The sequence below is a fragment of the Salvelinus alpinus genome, chromosome 31 (assembly GCF_045679555.1).
Source record: "Salvelinus alpinus chromosome 31, SLU_Salpinus.1, whole genome shotgun sequence".
Taxonomy (NCBI): Eukaryota; Metazoa; Chordata; class Actinopteri; order Salmoniformes; family Salmonidae; genus Salvelinus; species Salvelinus alpinus.
In genome coordinates, this window is record NC_092116.1 from 29,468,999 (window position 1) to 29,492,993 (window position 23,995).

The 23,995-nt window shown below is 42.2% G+C and overlaps 2 protein-coding genes across 2 annotated transcripts in view; both read left to right on the forward strand.

Annotated features, from left to right (window-relative positions):
• The window catches only part of ppp2r5b (protein phosphatase 2, regulatory subunit B', beta), a 67,895-nt gene extending 45,536 nt beyond the window's left edge, over positions 1–22,359 (forward strand). Inside the window, exons 7-13 of the mRNA XM_071378544.1 lie at positions 4,119–4,227; positions 16,314–16,367; positions 16,470–16,520; positions 16,736–16,855; positions 17,619–17,746; positions 18,481–18,582; positions 21,021–22,359. Of these exons, the coding sequence (XP_071234645.1) occupies positions 4,119–4,227; positions 16,314–16,367; positions 16,470–16,520; positions 16,736–16,855; positions 17,619–17,746; positions 18,481–18,582; positions 21,021–21,225 (769 nt within the window). The 3' untranslated portion in view covers positions 21,226–22,359. The remainder of the gene's footprint in view (positions 1–4,118; positions 4,228–16,313; positions 16,368–16,469; positions 16,521–16,735; positions 16,856–17,618; positions 17,747–18,480; positions 18,583–21,020) is intronic.
• A 204-nt stretch (positions 22,360–22,563) lies between these two features.
• LOC139561605 (uncharacterized) lies at positions 22,564–23,793 on the forward strand. The gene is made up of 2 exons (XM_071378826.1): positions 22,564–22,615; positions 22,790–23,793. The coding sequence occupies exons 1-2, from the start codon at positions 22,564–22,566 to the stop codon at positions 23,791–23,793; spliced, it is 1,056 nt and encodes a 351-aa protein (XP_071234927.1).
• Positions 23,794–23,995: the final 202 nt, after the last annotated feature.

The window sequence follows — 23,995 nt, forward strand, 5'->3', positions numbered from 1 at the left end:
GTACATCTTTACATCAGGTGTGTTCTCTTTATCTTTACATCTTTACATCAGGTGTGTTCTCTTTATCTTTACATCTTAACATCAGGTGTGTTCTCTTTATCTTTACATCTTTATATCAGATGTGTTCTCTTTATCTTTACATCTTTACATCAGATGTGTTCTCTTTATCTTTACATCTTTACATCAGGTGTGTTCTCTTTATCTTTACATCAGGTGTGTTCTCTTTATCTGTACATCTTTACATCAGGTGTGTTCTCTTTATCTTTACATCAGGTGTGTTCTCTTTATCTGTACATCAGGTGTGTTCTCTTTATCTTTACATCTTTACATCAGGTGTGTTATCTTTATCTTTACATCAGGTGTGTTCTCTTTATCTTTACATCTTTACATCAGGTGTGTTCTCTTTATCTTTACATCTTTACATCAGGTGTGTTCTCTTTATCTTTACATCAGGTGTGTTCTCTTTATCTTTACATCTGTACATCAGGTGTGTTCTGTTTATCTTTACATCAGGTGTGTTCTCTTTATCTTTACATCAGGTGTGTTCTCTTTATCTGTACATCTTTACGTCAGATGTGTTCTCTTTATCTGTACATCTTTACGTCAGATGTGTTCTCTTTATCTGTACATCTTTACATCAGGTGTGTTCTCTTTATCTGTACATCTTTACATCAGGTGTGTTCTCTTTATCTTTACATCAGGTGTGTTCTCTTTATCTGTACATCTTTACATCAGGTGTGTTCTCTTTATCTGTACATCTTTACATCAGGTGTGTTCTTTTTATCTTTACATCAGGTGTGTTCTTTTTATCTTTACATCAGGTGTGTTCTTTACATCTTTACAACAGATGTGTTCTCTTTATCTTTACATCAGGTGTGTTCTCTTTATCTTTACATCTTTACATCAGGTGTGTTCTCTTTATCTTTACATCAGGTGTGTTCTCTTTATCTTTACATCTTTACATCAGGTGTGTTCTCTTTATCTTTACATCTTTACATCAGGTGTGTTCTCTTTATCTTTACATCTTTACATCAGGTGTGTTCTCTTTATCTTTACATCAGGTGTGTTCTCTTTATCTTTACATCTGTACATCAGGTGTGTTCTGTTTATCTTTACATCAGGTGTGTTCTCTTTATCTTTACATCAGGTGTGTTCTCTTTATCTGTACATCTTTACGTCAGATGTGTTCTCTTTATCTGTACATCTTTACGTCAGATGTGTTCTCTTTATCTGTACATCTTTACATCAGGTGTGTTCTCTTTATCTGTACATCTTTACATCAGGTGTGTTCTCTTTATCTTTACATCAGGTGTGTTCTCTTTATCTGTACATCTTTACATCAGGTGTGTTCTCTTTATCTGTACATCTTTACATCAGGTGTGTTCTTTTTATCTTTACATCAGGTGTGTTCTTTTTATCTTTACATCAGGTGTGTTCTCTTTATCTTTACATCTTTACATCAGGTGTGTTCTTTACATCTTTACAACAGATGTGTTCTCTTTATCTTTACATCAGGTGTGTTCTCTTTATCTTTACATCTTTACATCAGGTGTGTTCTCTTTATCTTTACATCAGGTGTGTTCTCTTTATCTTTACATCTTTACATCAGGTGTGTTCTCTTTATCTTTACATCAGGTGTGTTCTTTTTATCTTTACATCAGGTGTTCTCTTTATCTTTACATCAGGTGTGTTCTCTTTATCTTTACATATTTACATCAGGTGTGTTCTCTTTATCTTTACATCTTTACCTCAGGTGTGTTCTCTTTATCTTTACATCTTTACATCAGGTGTGTTCTCTTTATCTTTGCATCTTTACATCAGGTGTGTTCTCTTTATCTTTACATCTTTACATCAGGTGTGTTCTCTTTATCTTTACATCAGGTGTGTTCTCTTTATCTTTACATCTTTACATCAGGTGTGTTCTCTTTATCTTTACATCAGGTGTGTTCTCTTTATCTTTACATCTTTACATCAGGTGTGTTCTTTTTATCTTTACATCTTTACATCAGGTGTGTTCTCTTTATCTTTACATCTTTACATCAGGTGTGTTCTCTTTAGCTTTACATCTTTACATCAGGTGTGTTCTCTTTATCTGTACATCTTTACATCAGGTGTGTTCTTTTTATCTTTACATCAGGTGTGTTCTCTTTATCTGTACATCTTTACATCAGGTGTGTTCTTTTTATCTGTACATCTTTACATCTGGTGTGTTCTTTTTATCTGTACATCTTTACATCTGGTGTGTTCTCTTTATCTGTACATCTTTACATCTGGTGTGTTCTCTTTATCTGTACATCTTTACATCAGGTGTGTTCTCTTTATCTTCACATCAGGTGTGTTCTCTTTATCTGTACATCTTTACATCTGGTGTGTTCTCTTTATCTTCACATCAGGTGTGTTCTCTTTATCTTCACATCAGGTGTGTTCTCTTTATCTTTACATCAGGTGTGTTCTTTTTATCTGTACATCTTTACATCTGGTGTATCTGCACATCTGTTCATCTTTACCTCTGTACATAGTTTCTATGGGGTGCACAAGGCCCTCCAGATCCACAGTCCTGGTGAAGGTTTGTTCCTTCATAACTGAACGTGGTTTTTTGTTTCTCCACTGACTTGATTAACACATAAACCTAACTTACAGAGGGGAGAGAGAGGAGGGGAGAGAGAGAGGGGGAGAGAGGGAGGAGGGGAGAGAGAGAGGGGGAGAGAGGGAGGAGGGGAGAGAGGGAGGAGGGGAGAGGGAGAGGAGGGGAGAGAGAGAGGAGGGGAGAGAGAGAGGAGGGGAGAGAGGGAGGAGGGGAGAGAGAGAGGAGGGGAGAGAGGGAGGAGGGGAGAGAGGGAGGAGGGGAGAGAGAGGAGGGGAGAGAGAGAGGAGGGGAGAGAGGGAGGAGGGGAGAGCGGGAGGAGGGGAGAGAGAGGAGGAGGGGAGAGAGAGAGGAGGGGAGAGAGGGAGGAGGGGAGAGAGGGAGGAGGGGAGAGAGAGGAGGGGAGAGAGAGAGGAGGGGAGAGAGGGAGGAGGGGAGAGAGAGGGGGAGGGGAGAGAGGGAGGAGGGGAGAGAGGGAGGAGGGGAGAGAGAGGAGGGGAGAGGGAGGAGGGGAGAGAGAGATAGAGGAGGGGAGAGAGGGAGGAGGGGAGAGAGGAGGGGAGAGAGGGAGGAGGGGAGAGAGAGAGGGAGGAGAGGGAGAGGGGATAGAGAGAAAGGAGGGTGAACCAGTGAGTGAAGGAGGGAGTGAGTCAGTGTTTTGGGGGAAGGAGGAGGTCTGTGTTCCAGATTGATGCTGACTGAGTATTTATAGATCCACTCACTCACTGATAGATAGAAGAGATGGAGAGGGAGGGGTACAGCGAGAGAGAGAGGAGAGAGAGGAGAGAGAGGGAGGGAAGAGGTAGAGAGAGAGGGAGGGATAAAGAGAGAGAGAGGGGAAAGAGAGAGAGGGAAGAGGTAGAGAGAGAGAGAGAGAGAGAGAGAGAGGGAGGGGTAAAGAGAGAGAGAGGGGAAAGAGAGAGGGAAGAGGTAGAGAGAGAGGGAGGGGTAAAGAGAGAGAGAGGGGAAAGAGAGAGAGGGAAGAGGTAGAGAGAGAGAGAGAGAGAGAGAGAGAGGGAGGGGTAAAGAGAGAGAGAGGGGAAAGAGAGAGGGAAGAGGTAGAGAGAGAGGGAGGGGTAAAGAGAGAGAGAGGGGAAAGAGAGGGGGGGTAAAGAGAGAGAGAGGGGAAAGAGAGAGGGAAGAGGTAGAGAGAGAGAGAGGGAGGGAGGGGTAAAGAGAGAGAGAGGGGAAAGAGAGAGGGAAGAGGTAGAGAGAGAGAGAGAGGGAGGGACGGAGAAAGAGAGAGGGAGAGAGGTGGTGATGACAAGATATTATCCCTTTTTCCTCCTCTCCTCTTTTTCTCCTCCCACTCTTCCTCCCCGCTGTTGCTCTTCCTCTACCTCTCCCCTCTTTAATTTTCTTTCTCTCACTCCTTTTTCCATCGCCCTCTCTCTTTCTCTCCATCTTTTCTCCACATCTACCCACCCAAACGTCCCCGTCTCCCAATCTGCTCTCTAATCATCTCTCTCCCTCCCTCTATCTCTCTCTCTTTCTCTATCGCTCTCTGTCCCCCCCCCCCCACCCCCCTCTACAGCATTATAAACGGGTTTGCGCTACCCCTGAAGTCGGAACACAAGCAGTTCCTGGTTCGAGTCCTGATCCCTCTACACACAGCCAAGTCCCTGTCCATCTTCCATGCACAGGTCAGTCACGCACATAAAGACAGACTCCCTCTCTCTCTCTGTCTTTCTCTCTCTCTCACTGATCCCCAGTACTAAGTGTTAAATAGGCTACCTGGGGTGCCAAGTAGCCTAGTGGTTAGATCGTTGGACTAGTAACCAGAAGGTTGCAAGATCGAATCCCCGAGCTGACAAGGTAAAAATCTGTCATTCTGCCCCTGAACAAGGCAGTTAACCCACTGTTCCTAGGCCGTCATTGAAAATAAGAATTTGTTCTTAACTGACTTGCCTAGTTAAATAGAGGTAAAATAAAATATATATTAGAGACTGCAATGTGTACCCATGACCACTGGAGAGCGGCCTCGAGTCACACTACAGACACACTGGCTGCAGATCCAGAACAAGTCACACCATCCTCTGACACACACACACACACACACCAGTATCTGTGAATGTGTGTGTGTGTCTATGTAAATGTATCTGTGTTTAAAACATGTTGAGTTCTATTCAATCTGTATATACCGTCAGGGTTTTCATTAGCCGATAACTGCCGCATGTTAAGCTAATAAATACAATTGTTTCCGGCCAAATTGACCAGTAAAAACAACTAAATTAGGCAGCCTATCAGCGCGTCACCCACCACTTTAAAATGTCAGCTGGAGCCATGTTGAAAACATAGTTCATTGTCTGACTTCATATCATGAGGCACATCATCGCCTAGCAAATCCCAGCATAGAAATGTGGAGGCAATTGTTTTATAAAGACTTCATAGACAGCGCGTGAGTTTCATGTTTGCGGAAGCATAGCCTACAATTTATCCTACCATTTCAACCAGTCTGCATGCCAGTTGGGATTTTCATATGCACATTTTCGTGGAACAGTTTAATTTCAATAATTATGTTTTCGTGTCTCAAAATCATTGTCACCTGGTTAGTAATAAAAATCTGTAGTAAAATTATTAAAAATCGAAAAGTTTAAAGGAATCTAATGCCAGAGCATCAGTCTCTGCCATATGAACACATTGAAATAGCGTGATCCATTGGTGGCTGTAGAAACGAGCTCATGGAACTCAAGAGATGGCCAATGCAGCTGTTGGCCTATAACGTTCATTGTCAACTAAGTAAATATAGATAAACCAACCAATAAAAACAGTAGAAAATATAGTCTACCGATACAAATTCAGGTTCTTTCAGTCACATTCATCTCTCTACTCCGCCTGTCTGCCTCCGGTTCTATCTGTCTTGACTTGCGCTATTTCTAGCGAACTTCCAACATTGTATCAACTAGCCTATTCTGGCGCTCAACGTTTCCTGCACCGATGAGCTCAGAACAGACAGCTATTTTTACTTCAGGGAAAGAGGAAGGCTATTTTATGACGTTTCCACTGGATATCTGGGATCATGTTGTTCTTTCACACCGAGGCTTGGTGATTATCGAGGGGGAGAATGTTGGGAAAGATTTTTCAAATAGGCCTACTGTGAGAAACGATTAGACTGTCATTCCCAATGGGTGTAAAGAAAAGAGAGACTTTGTTGACTTCCTGTATGAGGGGAAGAAAATAATTAGTGAGAAGCTCAGCTTGTTAGGAGTGGACATGGTAGAGTTAAGACAATCAGAAATTAAATTTGCATGCAGCAGACCCAGGTAGACTACTTCCATGCGTGCATCACGAACAAGACAGAGACACCAGACCCACGATCATTGCTCACATGGAGCACTCCAAACAAAAGACAATGAAAAAAATGGACAACTCGTAAATGATGGTTATGAAATGAATCAAAAACGTGTTTCTCACAAGTGTAGCAGGTTGTGAACTGTGCAAACAATGTTTCTACTCCCCGAGAATGAGAACGCTAAATGACTGTAGGCGTAAATAGTAATACAATGCATTAACATACATTAATGTAATCACATGACTGAGATTATCAGTACATTTACTGCTGGTGACATATCTAATGTAGAATTGATCAAAATCAAAAATCAAAGGGTACATTAACATGAAACAACAAATGCAGAAGAACTGGCGGGGAAACAGCTCAGCGCAGTCTGGGGAGAGGCTATCTGCCCTACAGACTCTTCTCGTCTCAAAATGTGTAATGATACTCAAGACACATCACCTTCACACCTATGTTAGATGTTTTTCACTGACAGCCGCAACTCAATAATCAGCTAGGTGTTTTGTCACGCGCTGCCTATGAAAGACTTCTTCATATGCCATTTATCGGATTTAACCACGGGAACTGTGGGTTGTGTGATTCAAGCCGCAGCACCGCTATCCACCAATATGCCGTTTCTCTCCGGTTCTATTGCTTTTCATATCACCTTTCTTTCGTTGTCCAGAGGCCAAAGGCACAATCCTAGTCATATTAGAACCCATCCTAGTCATATTAGAACCCATCCTAGTCATGTTAGAACCCATCATAGTCATGTTAGAACCCATCACAGTCATATTAGAACCCATCATAGTCATATTAGATCCCATCCTAGTCATATTAGAACCTATCCTAGTCATATTAGAACCAATCCTAGTTATATTAGAACCCATCCTAGTCATATTAGAACCCATCACAGTTATATTAGAACCCATCATAGTCATATTAGATCCCATCCTAGTCATATTAGAACCAATCCTAGTCATATTAGAACCCATCCTAGTCATATTAGAACCCATCCTAGTCATATTAGAACCCATCCTAGTCATATTAGAACCCATCCTAGTCATATTAGAACCAATCCTAGTTATCTCAGAACCAATCCTAGTCATATTAGAACCCATCACAGTCATATTAGAACCCATTCTAGTCATATTAGAACCCATCCTAGTCATATTAGAACCCATCACAGTCATATTAGAACCCATTCTAGTCATATTAGAACCCATCACAGTCATATTAGAACCCATCCTAGTCATATTAGAACCCATCCTAGTCATATTAGATCCCATCCTAGTCATATTAGAACCCATCCTAGTCATATTAGAACCCATCCTAGTCATATTAGAACCCATCCTAGTCATATTAGAACCCATCACAGTCATATTAGAACCCATTCTAGTCATATTAGAACCCATCACAGTCATATTAGAACCCATCACAGTCATATTAGAACCCATCCTAGTCATATTAGAACCCATCCTAGTCATATTAGATCCCATCCTAGTCATATTAGAACCCATCCTAGTCATATTAGAACCCATCCTAGTCATATTAGAACCCATCCTAGTCATATTAGAACCCATCCATGTCATAGAACCCATCCTAGTCATATTAGAACCCATCCATGTCATAGAACCCATCCTAGTCATATTAGAACCCATCCTAGTCATATTAGAACCAATCATAGTCATATTAGAACCCATCCTAGTCATATTAGAACCCATCCTAGTCATATTAGAACCAATCCTAGTCATATTAGAACCCATCCTAGTCATATTAGAACCCATCCTAGTCATATTAGAACCTATCCTAGTCATATTAGAACCCATGCTAGTTATATTAGAACCCATCCTAGTCATATTAGAACCCATGCTAGTTATATTAGAACCCATCCTAGTCATATTAGAACCAATCATAGTTATATTAGAACCCATCCTAGTCATATTAGAACCCATGCTAGTTATATTAGAACCCATGCTAGTTATATTAGAACCCATCCTAGTCATATTAGAACCCATGCTAGTTATATTAGAACCCATCCTAGTCATATTAGAACCAATCCTAGTCATATTAGAACCCATGCTAGTTATATTAGAACCCATCCTAGTCATATTAGAACCTATCCTAGTCATATTAGAACCCATGCTAGTTATATTAGAACCCATCCTAGTCATATTAGAACCCATCCTAGTCATATTAGAACCCATCCTAGTCATATTAGAACCCATCCTAGTCATATTAGAACCCATCCTAGTCATATTAGAACCCATCCTAGTCATATTAGAACCCATCCTAGTCATATTAGAACCCATCACAGTCATATTAGAACCCATTCTAGTCATATTAGAACCCATCACAGTCATATTAGAACCCATCACAGTCATATTAGAACCCATCCTAGTCATATTAGAACCCATCCTAGTCATATTAGATCCCATCCTAGTCATATTAGAACCCATCCTAGTCATATTAGAACCCATCCTAGTCATATTAGAACCCATCCTAGTCATATTAGAACCCATCCATGTCATAGAACCCATCCTAGTCATATTAGAACCCATCCATGTCATAGAACCCATCCTAGTCATATTAGAACCCATCCTAGTCATATTAGAACCAATCATAGTCATATTAGAACCCATCCTAGTCATATTAGAACCCATCCTAGTCATATTAGAACCAATCCTAGTCATATTAGAATCCATCCTAGTCATATTAGAACCCATCCTAGTCATATTAGAACCTATCCTAGTCATATTAGAACCCATGCTAGTTATATTAGAACCCATCCTAGTCATATTAGAACCCATGCTAGTTATATTAGAACCCATCCTAGTCATATTAGAACCAATCATAGTTATATTAGAACCCATCCTAGTCATATTAGAACCCATGCTAGTTATATTAGAACCCATGCTAGTTATATTAGAACCCATCCTAGTCATATTAGAACCCATGCTAGTTATATTAGAACCCATCCTAGTCATATTAGAACCAATCCTAGTCATATTAGAACCCATGCTAGTTATATTAGAACCCATCCTAGTCATATTAGAACCTATCCTAGTCATATTAGAACCCATGCTAGTTATATTAGAACCCATCCTAGTCATATTAGAACCAATCATAGTCATATTAGAACCCATCCTAGTCATATTAGAACCCATCCTAGTCATATTAGAACCAATCCTAGTTATATTAGAACCAATCCTAGTCATATTAGAACCAATCCTAGTCATATTAGAACCCATGCTAGTTATATTAGAACCCATCCTAGTCATATTAGAACCCATCCTAGTCATATTAGAACCTATCCTAGTCATATTAGAACCCATGCTAGTTATATTAGAACCCATCCTAGTCATATTAGAACCCATCCTAGTCATATTAGAACCCATCCATGTCATAGAACCCATCCTAGTCATATTAGAACCCATCCATGTCATAGAACCCATCCTAGTCATATTAGAACCCATCCTAGTCATATTAGAACCAATCATAGTCATATTAGAACCCATCCTAGTCATATTAGAACCCATCCTAGTCATATTAGAACCAATCCTAGTCATATTAGAATCCATCCTAGTCATATTAGAACCCATCCTAGTCATATTAGAACCTATCCTAGTCATATTAGAACCCATGCTAGTTATATTAGAACCCATCCTAGTCATATTAGAACCCATGCTAGTTATATTAGAACCCATCCTAGTCATATTAGAACCAATCATAGTTATATTAGAACCCATCCTAGTCATATTAGAACCCATGCTAGTTATATTAGAACCCATGCTAGTTATATTAGAACCCATCCTAGTCATATTAGAACCCATGCTAGTTATATTAGAACCCATCCTAGTCATATTAGAACCAATCCTAGTCATATTAGAACCCATGCTAGTTATATTAGAACCCATCCTAGTCATATTAGAACCTATCCTAGTCATATTAGAACCCATGCTAGTTATATTAGAACCCATCCTAGTCATATTAGAACCCATCCTAGTCATATTAGAACCCATCCTAGTCATATTAGAACCCATCCTAGTCATATTAGAACCCATCCTAGTCATATTAGAACCCATCCTAGTCATATTAGAACCCATCCTAGTCATATTAGAACCCATCACAGTCATATTAGAACCCATTCTAGTCATATTAGAACCCATCACAGTCATATTAGAACCCATCACAGTCATATTAGAACCCATCCTAGTCATATTAGAACCCATCCTAGTCATATTAGATCCCATCCTAGTCATATTAGAACCCATCCTAGTCATATTAGAACCCATCCTAGTCATATTAGAACCCATCCTAGTCATATTAGAACCCATCCATGTCATAGAACCCATCCTAGTCATATTAGAACCCATCCATGTCATAGAACCCATCCTAGTCATATTAGAACCCATCCTAGTCATATTAGAACCAATCATAGTCATATTAGAACCCATCCTAGTCATATTAGAACCCATCCTAGTCATATTAGAACCAATCCTAGTCATATTAGAATCCATCCTAGTCATATTAGAACCCATCCTAGTCATATTAGAACCTATCCTAGTCATATTAGAACCCATGCTAGTTATATTAGAACCCATCCTAGTCATATTAGAACCCATGCTAGTTATATTAGAACCCATCCTAGTCATATTAGAACCAATCATAGTTATATTAGAACCCATCCTAGTCATATTAGAACCCATGCTAGTTATATTAGAACCCATGCTAGTTATATTAGAACCCATCCTAGTCATATTAGAACCCATGCTAGTTATATTAGAACCCATCCTAGTCATATTAGAACCAATCCTAGTCATATTAGAACCCATGCTAGTTATATTAGAACCCATCCTAGTCATATTAGAACCTATCCTAGTCATATTAGAACCCATGCTAGTTATATTAGAACCCATCCTAGTCATATTAGAACCAATCATAGTCATATTAGAACCCATCCTAGTCATATTAGAACCCATCCTAGTCATATTAGAACCAATCCTAGTTATATTAGAACCAATCCTAGTCATATTAGAACCAATCCTAGTCATATTAGAACCCATGCTAGTTATATTAGAACCCATCCTAGTCATATTAGAACCCATCCTAGTCATATTAGAACCTATCCTAGTCATATTAGAACCCATGCTAGTTATATTAGAACCCATCCTAGTCATATTAGAACCCATCCTAGTCATATTAGAACCTATCCTAGTCATATTAGAACCCATGCTAGTTATATTAGAACCCATCCTAGCCATATTAGATCCCATCCTAGTCATATTAGATCCCATCCTAGTCATATTAGAACCCATGCTAGTTATATTAGAACCCATCCTAGTCATATTAGAACCCATCCTAGTCATATTAGAACCTATCCTAGTCATATTAGAACCCATGCTAGTTATATTAGAACCCATCCTAGTCATATTAGATCCCATCCTAGTCATATTAGATCCCATCCTAGTCATATTAGAACCCATGCTAGTCATATTAGAACCTATCCTAGTCATATTAGAACCCATCCTAGTCATATTAGATCCCATCCTAGTCATATTAGATCCCATCCTAGTCATATTAGAACCCATGCTAGTCATATTAGAACCTATCCTAGTCATATTAGAACCCATGCTAGTTATATTAGAACCCATCCTAGTCATATTAGAACCCATGCTAGTTATATTAGAACCCATCCTAGTCATATTAGAACCAATCATAGTTATATTAGAACCCATCCTAGTCATATTAGAACCCATGTTAGTTATATTAGAACCCATGCTAGTTATATTAGAACCCATCCTAGTCATATTAGAACCCATGCTAGTTATATTAGAACCCATCCTAGTCATATTAGAACCAATCCTAGTCATATTAGAACCCATGCTAGTTATATTAGAACCCATCCTAGTCATATTAGAACCCATCCTAGTCATATTAGAACCTATCCTAGTCATATTAGAACCCATGCTAGTTATATTAGAACCCATCCTAGTCATATTAGAACCAATCATAGTCATATTAGAACCAATCATAGTCATATTAGAACCCATCCTAGTCATATTAGAACCCATCCTAGTCATATTAGAACCTATCCTAGTCATATTAGAACCCATGCTAGTTATATTAGAACCCATCCTAGTCATATTAGATCCCATCCTAGTCATATTAGAACCTATCCTAGTCATATTAGAACCCATCCTAGTCATATTAGAACCCATCCTAGTCATATTAGAACCCATCTTAGTCATGTTAGAACCCATCCTAGTTATCTCAGAACCAATCCTAGTCATATTAGAACCCATGCTAGTTATATTAGAACCTATCCTAGTCATATTAGAACCCATGCTAGTTATATTAGAACCCATCCTAGTCATATTAGAACCCATGCTAGTTATATTAGAACCCATCCTAGTCATATTAGAACCAATCATAGTTATATTAGAACCCATCCTAGTCATATTAGAACCCATGCTAGTTATATTAGAACCCATGCTAGTTATATTAGAACCCATCCTAGTCATATTAGAACCCATGCTAGTTATATTAGAACCCATCCTAGTCATATTATAACCAATCCTAGTCATATTAGAACCCATGCTAGTTATATTAGAACCCATCCTAGTCATATTAGAACTCATCCTAGTCATATTAGAACCTATCCTAGTCATATTAGAACCCATGCTAGTTATATTAGAACCCATCCTAGTCATATTAGAACCAATCATAGTCATATTAGAACCAATCATAGTCATATTAGAACCCATCCTAGTCATATTAGAATCCATCCTAGTCATATTAGAACCTATCCTAGTCATATTAGAACCCATGCTAGTTATATTAGAACCCATCCTAGTCATATTAGATCCCATCCATGTCATATTAGAACCCATGCTAGTTATATTAGAACCCATCCTAGTCATATTAGATCCCATCCTAGTCATGTTAGAACCCATGCTATTCATATTAGAACCCATGCTAGTTATATTAGAACCCATCCTAGTCATATTAGAACCCATCCTAGTCATGTTAGAACCCATCCTAGTCATATTAGAACCCATGCTAGTTATATTAGAACCCATCCTAGTCATATTAGAACCCATCCTAGTCATATTAGAACCTATCCTAGTCATATTAGAACCCATCCTAGTCATATTAGAACCCATCCTAGTCATATTAGAACCCATCTTAGTCATGTTAGAACCCATCCTAGTTATCTCAGAACCAATCCTAGTCATATTAGAACGCATCCATGTCATATTAGAACCCATCCTAGTCATATTAGATCCCATCCTATTCATATTAGAACCCATGCTAGTTATGTGAGAACCCATCCTAGTCATATTAGAACCCATACTAGTTATGTTAGAACCCATCATAGTCATATTAGAACCCATCCTAGTCATATTAGAACCCATCCTAGTTATGTGAGAACCCATCCTAGTTATGTTAGAACCCATCCCAGTTATGTTAGAACCCATCCTTGTTATTTTACATCCCATCCTAGTCGTGTTAGAACCCATCCTAGTTATGTTAGAACCAATCCTAGTCATGTTAGAACCCATCCCAGTTATGTTAGAACCCATCCTTGTTATATTACATCCCATCCTAGTCGTGTTAGAACCCATCCCAGTTATGTTAGAACCCATCCTTGTTATATTACATCCCATCCTAGTCGTGTTAGAACCCATCCTAGTTATGTTAGAACCCATCCTAGTCATATTAGAACCCATCCTAGTCATATTAGAATGCATCCATGTCATATTAGAACCCATCCTTGTTATATTACATCCCATCCTAGTCGTGTTAGAACCCATCCTAGTTATCTTAGAACCCATCCATGTCATATTAGAACCCATCCTAGTCATATTAGAACCCATCCTAGTTATGTTAGAACCCATCCTTGAGGTGTGTGTGTGTGTTCATCTCTGTTGAAGTGTGTGTGTGTGTGTGTGTGTTCTGAATCTAACATCTATTTGACCTACATTTATTTAATCAGACTCCCACTGTTCAGATCCATGTATTTTGTATTAACATACACAGAGAGAGAGAAAGAGCACGATTACCAATCTCCATTCACTCAAATGGGACACTATTCCCTACATAGTACATAGTATATTATTAATATATTGTATTAGTAGTGTCACATCTCCTAAACCCTATCCAAACAGACTACAATACCCATAATCCCTCACCTAACAACAGAATCCAACTGTGTATTTACCCTGTGCTTGTCACTAATCTGACTAATACGTTAAACGGTTTAACTCCTGTCGTCTCATTTTAATCACTCATTCTTTCCTGCTTTACTCATTCATCCCTCGCTCCTTTCACCCTCTACCTCACCCCTCGGCGAAAGAAAGGGATGGAAGGATGGGGAGAGCGAGAGAAAGAGAGGGAGGGAGATGGATGGAGAAAGTTAGGGATGAAGAGAGAAAGAAAAGTGAAAAAGACAAAGAGATATGGAGAGAAAGATGGATGGAGAGAGGGAAAGAAACTGAGAGGAAGGCAGAGAGAAAGGGAGACACACAGAGAGAGACAGCGAGACAGAGAGAGACAGAGAGAGAGAGAGACAGAGAGAGAGACAGAGACATAGGGAGAGAGAGAGAGAGACAGAGAGAGAGACACACAGTATAAAGGTAGAGGGGGTAGGGAGACAGTATAAATGTAGAGGGGGTAGGGAGACAGTATAAAGGTAGAGGGGGTAGGGAGACAGTTTAAAGGTAGAGGGGGTAGGGAGACAGTTTAAAGGTAGAGGGGGTAGGGAGACAGTATAAAGGTAGAGGGTGTAGGGAGACAGTATAAAGGTAGAGGGGGTAGGGAGACAGTATAAAGGTAGAGGGGGTAGGGAGACAGTATAAAGGTAGAGGGGGTAAGGAGAAAGTATAAAGGTAGAGGGGGTAGGGAGACAGTATAAAGGTAGAGAGGGTAGGGAGACAGTATAAAGGTAGAGGGGGTAGGGAGACAGTATAAAGGTAGAGGGGGTAAGGAGAAAGTATAAAGGTAGAGGGGGTAAGGAGACAGTATAAAGGTAGAGGGGGTAAGGAGAAAGTATAAAGGTAGAGGGGGTAGGGAGACAGTATAAAGGTAGAGAGGGTAGGGAGACAGTATAAAGGTAGAGGGGGTAGGGAGACAGTATAAAGGTAGAGGGGGTAAGGAGAAAGTATAAAGGTAGAGGGGGTAAGGAGACAGTATAAAGGTAGAGGGGGTAAGGAGACAGTATAAAGGTAGAGGGGGTAGGGAGACAGTATAAAGGTGGAGGGGGTAAGGAGAAAGTATAAAGGTAGAGGGGGTAGGGAGAAAGTATAAAGGTAGGTAGAGGGGGTAGGGAGACAGTATAAAGGTAGAGGGGGTAGGGAGAAAGTATAAAGGTAGGTAGAGGGGGTAGGGAGACAGTATAAAGGTAGAGGGGGTAGGGAGACAGTATAAAGGTAGAGGGGGTAGGGAGACAGTATAAAGGTAGAGGGGGTAAGGAGAAAGTATAAAGGTAGAGTGGGTAGGGAGACAGTATAAAGACAGTATAAAAGGTAGAGGGGGTAGGGAGACAGTATAAAGGTAGAGGGGGTAAGGAGACAGTATAAAGGTAGAGGGGGTAGGGAGACAGTATAAAGGTAGAGGGGGTAAAGAGACAGTATAAAGGTAGAGGGGGTAGGGAGACAGTATAAAGGTAGAGGGGGTAAGGAGACAGTATAAAGGTAGAGGGGGTAGGGAGAAAGTATAAAGGTAGGTAGAGGGTAGGGAGACAGTATAAAGGTAGAGGGGGTAAGGAGACAGTATAAAGGTAGAGGGGGTAGGGAGAAAGTATAAAGGTAGAGGGGGTAGGGAGACAGTATAAAGGTAGGTAGAGGGGGTAGGGAGACAGTATAAAGGTAGAGGGGGTAACGAGACAGTATAAAGGTAGAGGGGGTAAGGAGACAGTATTAAGGTAGAGGGGGTAGGGAGAAAGTATAAAGGTAGAGGGGGTAGGGAGACAGTATAAAGGTAGGTAGAGGGGGTAGGGAGACAGTATAAAGGTAGAGGGGGTAAGGAGACAGTATAAAGGTAGAGGGGGTAAAGAGACAGTATAAAGGTAGAGGGGGTAGGGAGACAGTATAAAGGTAGAGGGAGAGTATAAACTCTAATATGTCAGATCCCCTCAGGGCACGCTGTGACATCACTCCTTCCGAAGTAAACACACACACACTCCGTCGCCACGGTGCCCACTCGCCACGGCAACGAGGCTGGGCTGAGGGGCAACCGCAAAACACACACACACACACTTGAGGCAGCCTCCGACTTGGAAAACTTCTCTCTCCAATCCTTAGCGCTGTAATCCGGTGTGATCAGGGTTTTACATTCTATTGTATTCCCACTCTACGGAATGTGTGTGTGTGTGTGTGTGTGTGTGTGTGTGTGTGTGTGTGTGTGTGTGTGTGTGTGTGTGTTAACCTGCTGTATTTGTCTATCCCTCTACAGCTGGCATACTGTGTGGTCCAGTTCATGGAGAAAGATGCCACGGTCACAGAATACGTAAGGCTTTGTATTTCTGAAAAAACACTAGACCAGCCAGGCCACAGGCTATTCACTTCCTGTTTCACTTCCTGTTTCACTTCCTGTTTCTGTCCTGTACAGATCATACGAGGGCTGCTCAAGTACTGGCCCAAAACCTGCACCCAGAAAGAGGTGACAAATCTGTGTGTGTGTGTGTGTGTGTGTGTGTGTGTGTGTGTGTGTGTGTGTGTGTGTGTGTGTGTGTGTGTGTGTGTACTCAGGTGTGTCTGTTTAGGTTTGTTTTGGTATAAGGTCATGTGTTTTTCCTGTGTGTGTGTGTGTGTGTGTGCGTATGTGCGTGCGCGCGCGCGCGTGTGTGTGCGTGCGTGCGTGTGTGTGTGTACTAGGTGATGTTCCTAGGGGAGATAGAAGAGATACTGGATGTGATTGAGCCGTCTCAGTTTATCCGTGTTCAGGAGCCTCTCTTCAAACAGATCACTGCCTGCATCTCAAGTCCACACTTCCAGGTACACACACACACACGCACACACACACACACACACACACACACACACACACACACACACACACACACACACACACACACACACACACACACACACACACACACACACACACACACACACACACACACACACACACACACACACACACACACTTCCAGGTTAGGAACTGACTGACTCAGAGTTTCTGATATCACTCCTCACCTCTCCATCTTTCAACCCTTCTCTCTCTCTCTCTCTCTCTCTCTCTCTCTCTCTCTCTCTCTCTCTCTCTCTCTCTCTCTCTCTCTCTGCCCATGTCCATCTCATACCCCCCTTTCTTTCTTTTACTCAATTCAATGATGTTTTATTATCATGACTGTAAAATACAGCGCTGCCAAGAGAGGGCTCTGATCCCTAACCGCTGACCCTTAACCTCTCTGTATTGTAGGTAGCAGAGAGGGCTCTGAACCCTAACCTCTGACCCTTAACCTCTCTGTGTTGTAGGTAGCAGAGAGGGCTCTGAACCCTAACCTCTGACCCTTAACCTCTCTGTGTTGTAGGTAGCAGAGAGGGCTCTGAACCCTAACCTCTGACCCTTAACCTCTCTGTGTTGTAGGTAGCAGAGAGGGCTCTGATCCCTAACCTCTGACCCTTAACCTCTCTGTGTTGTAGGTAGCAGAGAGGGCTCTGATCCCTAACCTCTGACCCTTAACCTCTCTGTGTTGTAGGTAGCAGAGAGGGCTCTGATCCCTAACCTCTAAACTTTAACCTCTCTGTGTTGTAGGTAGCAGAGAGGGCTCTGTACTTCTGGAACAATGAGTACATCCTGTCTTTGATAGAGGAGAACAGTCAGGTGATTCTACCGCTGGTCTTCACTACACTCTACAGAGTCTCCAAGGAGCACTGGAACCAGTGAGTGACCTCTAACCCCTGACCTCTAACCCCTAACCCCTGATCTCTAACCTCTAACCCCTGACCTCTAACCCCTAACCCCTGACCTCTAACGCCTAAACCCTGACCTCTAACGCCTAAACCCTGACCTCTAACCCCTAAACCCTGACCTCTAACCCCTAACCCCTGATCTCTAACGCCTGACCCCTAACCTCTGATCTCTAACCCCTGATCTCTAACGCCTAACCCCTAAACTGTGACCTCTAACCCCTAACCCCTGACCTCTAACGCCTAACCCCTAAACTGTGACCTCTAACCCCTAACCCCTGATCTCTAACGCCTAACCCCTAAACTGTGACCTCTAACCCCTAACCCCTGACCTCTAACGCCTAACCCCTAAACTGTGATCTCTAACGCCTAAACCCTAAACTGTGACCTCTAATGCCTAACCCCTGACCTCGAACGCCTAACCCCTAAACCGTGACCTCTAATACCTAACCCCTGACCCCTGATCTCTAACCTCTAACCCCTGACCCCTAACCCCTGACCCCTAACGCCTGACCTCTAACCTATAATGCCTGATCTCTAAGTCTGTATGACCTCCATGATCTCCGCAGATATACTTCTCTAACCCTACCTCCACTCTTTCTGTCCTTCACTTTTCCTCCATCCCTCCCCTACCTCTCCATATATCTCTAATTCCATCCATCCCTTTCCTTCTCTATCCATCTCCCTCCGTCTCTCTCTCTCTGCAGGACAATAGTTTCTCTAATCTACAACGTTCTGAAGACCTTTATGGAGATGAACAGCAAGCTGTTTGATGACCTCACTGCCTCTTACAAAGTGGACAAACAGAAGTGAGTGTGTGTGTGATAGTGTCCTTTAGTGTGTGTATACGAGTGTATGTTCACACTTTTCTCTCGATCTCTTTCTCTATCTCTCGCTCCATCGTTCTCTCCGTCTCTCTCTCTCTCTCTCTCTCTCTCTCTCTCTCTCTCTCTCTCTCTCTCTCTCTCTCTCTCTCTCTCTCTCTCTCTCTCTCTCTCTCTCTCTCTCTCTCTCTCTCTCTCTCTCTCTCTCTCTCTCTCTCTCTCTCTCTCTCTCTCTCTCTCTCTCAATTCAATTCAATTATACATATCGAAAAATCTAAATCAAATATATATGTATATATGTACAAAATATATATATATTTATATATAAATAAATGGTGGGACCAACAGCAATAATAATAGTAGTAGTGGACATGGGATTACCATTAACAGCAACTACAACAACAATATTAATCAGAACAACAATACATTAAAGCAACAGTAGTAGACCAGTCTCAACATGACTGAGAAGACACATGACCTGGTATGAAAGACAAAACAAAACAAGATGGGAAATATTATCAACATTACTTTGCACTTTTCACTGGCTGTCCCTCAGGTTGTGGCAGGAGGACACATATTTGGCTGCCAAAACTGAACATTTTGGCTTTTCACCTAATAAATATTTGATTTTTTCTTCATCTTTTATAGTTTCAAATTCTTTGTATTGAATTATAATTTTGGGAAAGAAATATTCTCTTAGGTCTGAGTATTTGTCACAGTGTAATAGGAAATGCAGCTCTGTCTCTACCTCTCCCCTGGAGCAGAGTGAGCACAGCCTGTCCTCTCTGGGCAGCCAGGTTTGTCTGTGATGACCGGTCTCTATAGCCAGACTGTGCTCACTGAGTCTGTACCTAGTCAATGTTTTCCTCAGTTTTCTATCAGTCACAGTGGTCAGATAGTCTGCCACCATGTACTGTCTGTTTAGAGCCAAATAGCATTGAAGTTTACTTAGATTTTTTGTGGTGTCTTTCCAATAGGTGATATATTTTTCCTTTTGTTTTGTGATGATTTGGTTGGGCCAGATTTTCTGAGGGCTGTCCTGAGGCTCTATGGGGTTGGTTTGGGTTGGTGAACTGAGCCTCAGAACCAGCTGGCTGAGGGGACTCTTCTCTGGTTTCATCTCTTGACATTGTAGAGCTGTGTGATGGAATGTTTTGGGGTCACTTGTTTTTAGATGGTTGTAAAATTTGATGGCTCTTTTTTCTATTCGAATGAGGAGGGGGTATTGGCCCAATTCTGCCCTACATGCGTTATTTTGAGTTTTTCTTTGTACTTGCAATACAGTCTTGCAAAACTCTGCATGCAATATTTCAATTGGATGTTTGTCCCATTTAGTAAATTCGTTATTAGAGAGTGGACCCCATACTTCACCGCCATATAGAGCAATTGGTTCTATAACTGATTGAAAATTTTTGAGCCAGATTGTAATTGTAATTTCGACTTTGATGTTTAATGGCATAGAATGCTCTTCTTGCTTTGTCTCTCAGCTCATTCACAGCCATGTGAAAGCTACCTGTGTTGCTGATATTTAGTCCTAGATATGTGTAGTTTTTGGTGTGTTCTAATAGAACTGTGAACTGTGTCCAAATATAATTTATATTTGTCATCCTTATTTCCGGACCTTTTTTGGAATATCATTATATTTGTTTTGTTTAGGTTAACGGTCAGAGCCCAGGTCTGACAGAACCTGTGAAGATGATCTAGGTGTTGCTGTAACCCCTCTTTAGTGGGAGACAGCAGCACCAGGTCATCTGCGTACAGCAGACACTTGATTTCAGTGTTGTGTAGGGTGATACCAGGTGCTGCCGATTCTTCTAATGTTTTTGCCAATTCCTTAATGTAGATGTTAAATAATGTTGGACTTATTGGGCAGCCCTGTTTCACTCCCCGCCCCTGAGAGAAGAAGTCTGTTTGCTTGTTGCCAATTTTAACCGCACATTTGTTTTTAGTGTACATTGATTTAATAAAATCATATGTTTTCCCTCCAATACCACTTTCTATTAGTTTATAAAAAAGACCTTCGTGCCAAATTGAATCAAATGCTTTCTTGAAATCTACAAAACACGAGTAGATTTTGCCTTTGTTTTGGTTAACTTGTTTATCAATTAGAGTGTGGAGGGTGTAAATGTGGTCTGTTGTACGAAAAAAAAATTGAAATCCAATCTGGCTTCTGCTCAGGACGTTGTGTTCGTCAAGGAAATGATGTAGTCTGCTATTTATAATACTATTAATAATACTCTCTCTCTCTCTCTCTCTCTCTCTCTCTCTCTCTCTCTCTCTCTCTCTCTCTCTCTCTCTCTCTCTCTCTCTCTCTCTTGCTCTCTCTCTCTCTCTCTCTCGCCCTCTCTCTCTCTCTCTCTCTCTCTCTCTCTCTCTCTCTCTCTCTCTCTCTCTCTCTCTCTCTCTCTCTCTCTCTCTCTCAGGGAGTTGAAGAGGGAGCGTGAGCGTGCAGAGCTGTGGCGGGGGTTGGAGGAGCAGAAGGAGAGGAGGCTGCAGACCCTGGGGGAGACCAGTCGTAATCAGAAGAACCTCCAGGAGAGAGGGGAGCCTCCTCAGCCCTCCTCCCCACAGACGACACTCCCTAAGCAGCCAGACCTCAAGCCCAGTGGACCCTCCTCCACCACCTAGAGCCAGACAGAGAATCAGTACCAGAGCCACAGATTACAGAACATACTGAGACAGTTAGTACACACACACACACACACACACACACACACACACACACGCACGCACGCACGCACGCACGCACGCACGCACACGCACACATACACAGGCATAACGTATACTGTATACACACACTCATGCAAAGCGTACACAAATACAAAATATGAATCGACTCACACACACACAAACACACACTAATTACATAGACTGAATACATAGACTGAATACACAGACTGAATACACAGACTGAATACATAGACTGAATACACAGACTGAATACACAGACTGAATATATAGACTGAATACACAGACTGAACACACAGACTGAACACACAGACTGAACACAGAGACTGAATACACAGACTGAATACATAGACTGAACGCACAGACTGAACAAACAGACTGAATACACAGAATGAATACACAGACTGAATACATAGACTGAATTACACACACTGAATACATAGACTGAATACATAGACTGAATACACAGACTGAATACATAGACTGAATACATAGACTGAATACATAGACTGAATACACAGACTGAATACACAGACTGAATACACAGACTGAATATATAGACTGAATACACAGACTGAATACATAGACTGAATACATAGACTGAATACACAGACTGAATACACAGACTGAATACACAGACTGAATACACAGACTGAATACACAGACTGAATACACAGACTGAATACACAGACTGAATACATAGACTGAATACACAGACTGAATACACAGACTGAATACACAGACTGAATACACAGACTGAATACACAGACTGAATACACAGACTGAATACATAGACTGAATACACAGACTGAATACATAGACTGAATACACAGACTGAATACACAGACTGAATACACAGACTGAATACACAGACTGAATTACACAAGCAGTGTAAAAGTGGTTCCCAACTTTTTTTCAACTGAGGCACACCTTGATGGGATAAAAGATTCTGCACTTACAATCTTCAATTTATTTGTATATTGGTAATGACCTCCATCTCATCTGACCCATACAGCAAAATCATCTATTTCCTGTGACAAACGTTTATTATAGATTAAATCGTTTTTTTCCTAACTATTTTCATAGTTCCTTACTCATGATGATTAATTTGTGTGTACCCCTTTAAGTGTTTCCCGCGAATTCACGCACTATAAGAAAAAAATGTAGCTACGGTAAAATAGGTGTTTACTTTTTAACAGACATCCGTTTTTCTGTTTTTTCTGTCATTTATTAAGGTGCAACCAAGGACACAAAGCCATCCATGCCCCGTTTGTTTATATGGTACAGCTAACAGAGCATTCACACCTATCCACGCTAGCCCCGCCCTCATGTGGGTGCTAACAAGCAAGCAAGCTAGGTAGTGCTACGTATCAACAGCCATTGGCAGCCAATTCAGTAAGGGGTTGGAAGCTATGTGAGCTTTCGATTGGTCAATTGCGTCGCGATATCTCTGAGGATTTGCATAAAGTTGAGCATTACCCAACTTTAGTCCCACCCTGTTCAGTTCCCTCTCCCCGCCCACTTACCCTCGCCCACTACCCCTCCCCTACTACCCCTCCCCTACTTCCCCTCGCCCACTTCCCCTCGCCCACTTCCCCTCCCCCACTACCCCTCCCCTACTACCCCTCGCCTACTTCCCCTCGCCCACTTCCCCTCCCCCACTACCCCTCCCCTACTACCCCTCGCCTACTTCCCCTCCCCTACTTCCCCTCGCCCACTACCCCTCCCCTACTTCCCCTCCCCTACTACCCCTCGCCTACTTCCCCTCGCCCACTTCCCCTCCCCCACTACCCCTCCCCTACTACCCCTCCCCTACTACCCCTCCCCTACTACCCCTCCCCTACTACCCCTCGCCTACTTCCCCTCCCCTACTTCCCCTCCCCTACTACCCCTCGTCTACTTCCCCTCGCCCACTTCCCCTCGCCTACTTCCCCTCGCCCACTTCCCCTCGCCCACTTCCCCTCCCCTACTTCCCCTCGCCCACTTCCCCTCGCCCACTTCCCCTCCCCTACTTCCCCTCGCCTACTTCCCCTCGCCCACTTCCCCTCCCCCACTACCCCTCCCCTACTACCCCTCGCCTACTTCCCCTCCCCTACTTCCCCTCCCCCACTACCCCTCCCCTACTACCCCTCGCCTACTTCCCCTCCCCCACTACCCCTCCCCTACTACCCCTCGCCTACTTCCCCTCCCCTACTACCCCTCGCCTACTTCCCCTCCCCTACTTCCCCTCCCCTACTACCCTTCGCCTACTTCCCCTCCCCTACTTCCCCTCCCCTACTTCCCCTCCCCTACTTCCCCTCCCCTACTACCCCTCGCCTACTTCCCCTCCCCTACTTCCCCTCCCCTACTACCCTTCGCCTACTTCCCCTCCCCTACTTCCCCTCCCCTACTTCCCCTCCCCTACTCCCCTTCGCCTACTTCCCCTCCCCTACTTCCCCTCGCCCACTTCCCCTCGCCCACTTCCCCTCGCCCAGTACTCCTGTTTTCCTTCCATTGAAAAGTGAATGAGGCTCTGTTGTTTCATCGCCCCAAAAACGTGTTGTGTGGAAATGCACTGTAATCAGATTGGCCGGTGCTAATGGTTCTCATAGGCCAAGTAAAATGTTACCAATGACTTTGTTTGGTGATGCGCCACTCCTTAAATGATCCAATTGTAACAACAGCCCGAGAACACTGCACTTGAAACAACCAGACAGATTAAACCATGCGA

Bases quoted from the DNA above. Each gene is read 5' to 3' on its own strand.
- LOC139561605 (XM_071378826.1), top strand. From the start codon at position 22,564: ATGGTACAGCTAACAGAGCATTCACACCTATCCACGCTAGCCCCGCCC. The intron at 22,616-22,789 runs GTGGGTGCTAAC...CACCCTGTTCAG, and splicing joins CACGCTAGCCCCGCCCTCAT to TTCCCTCTCCCCGCCCACTT.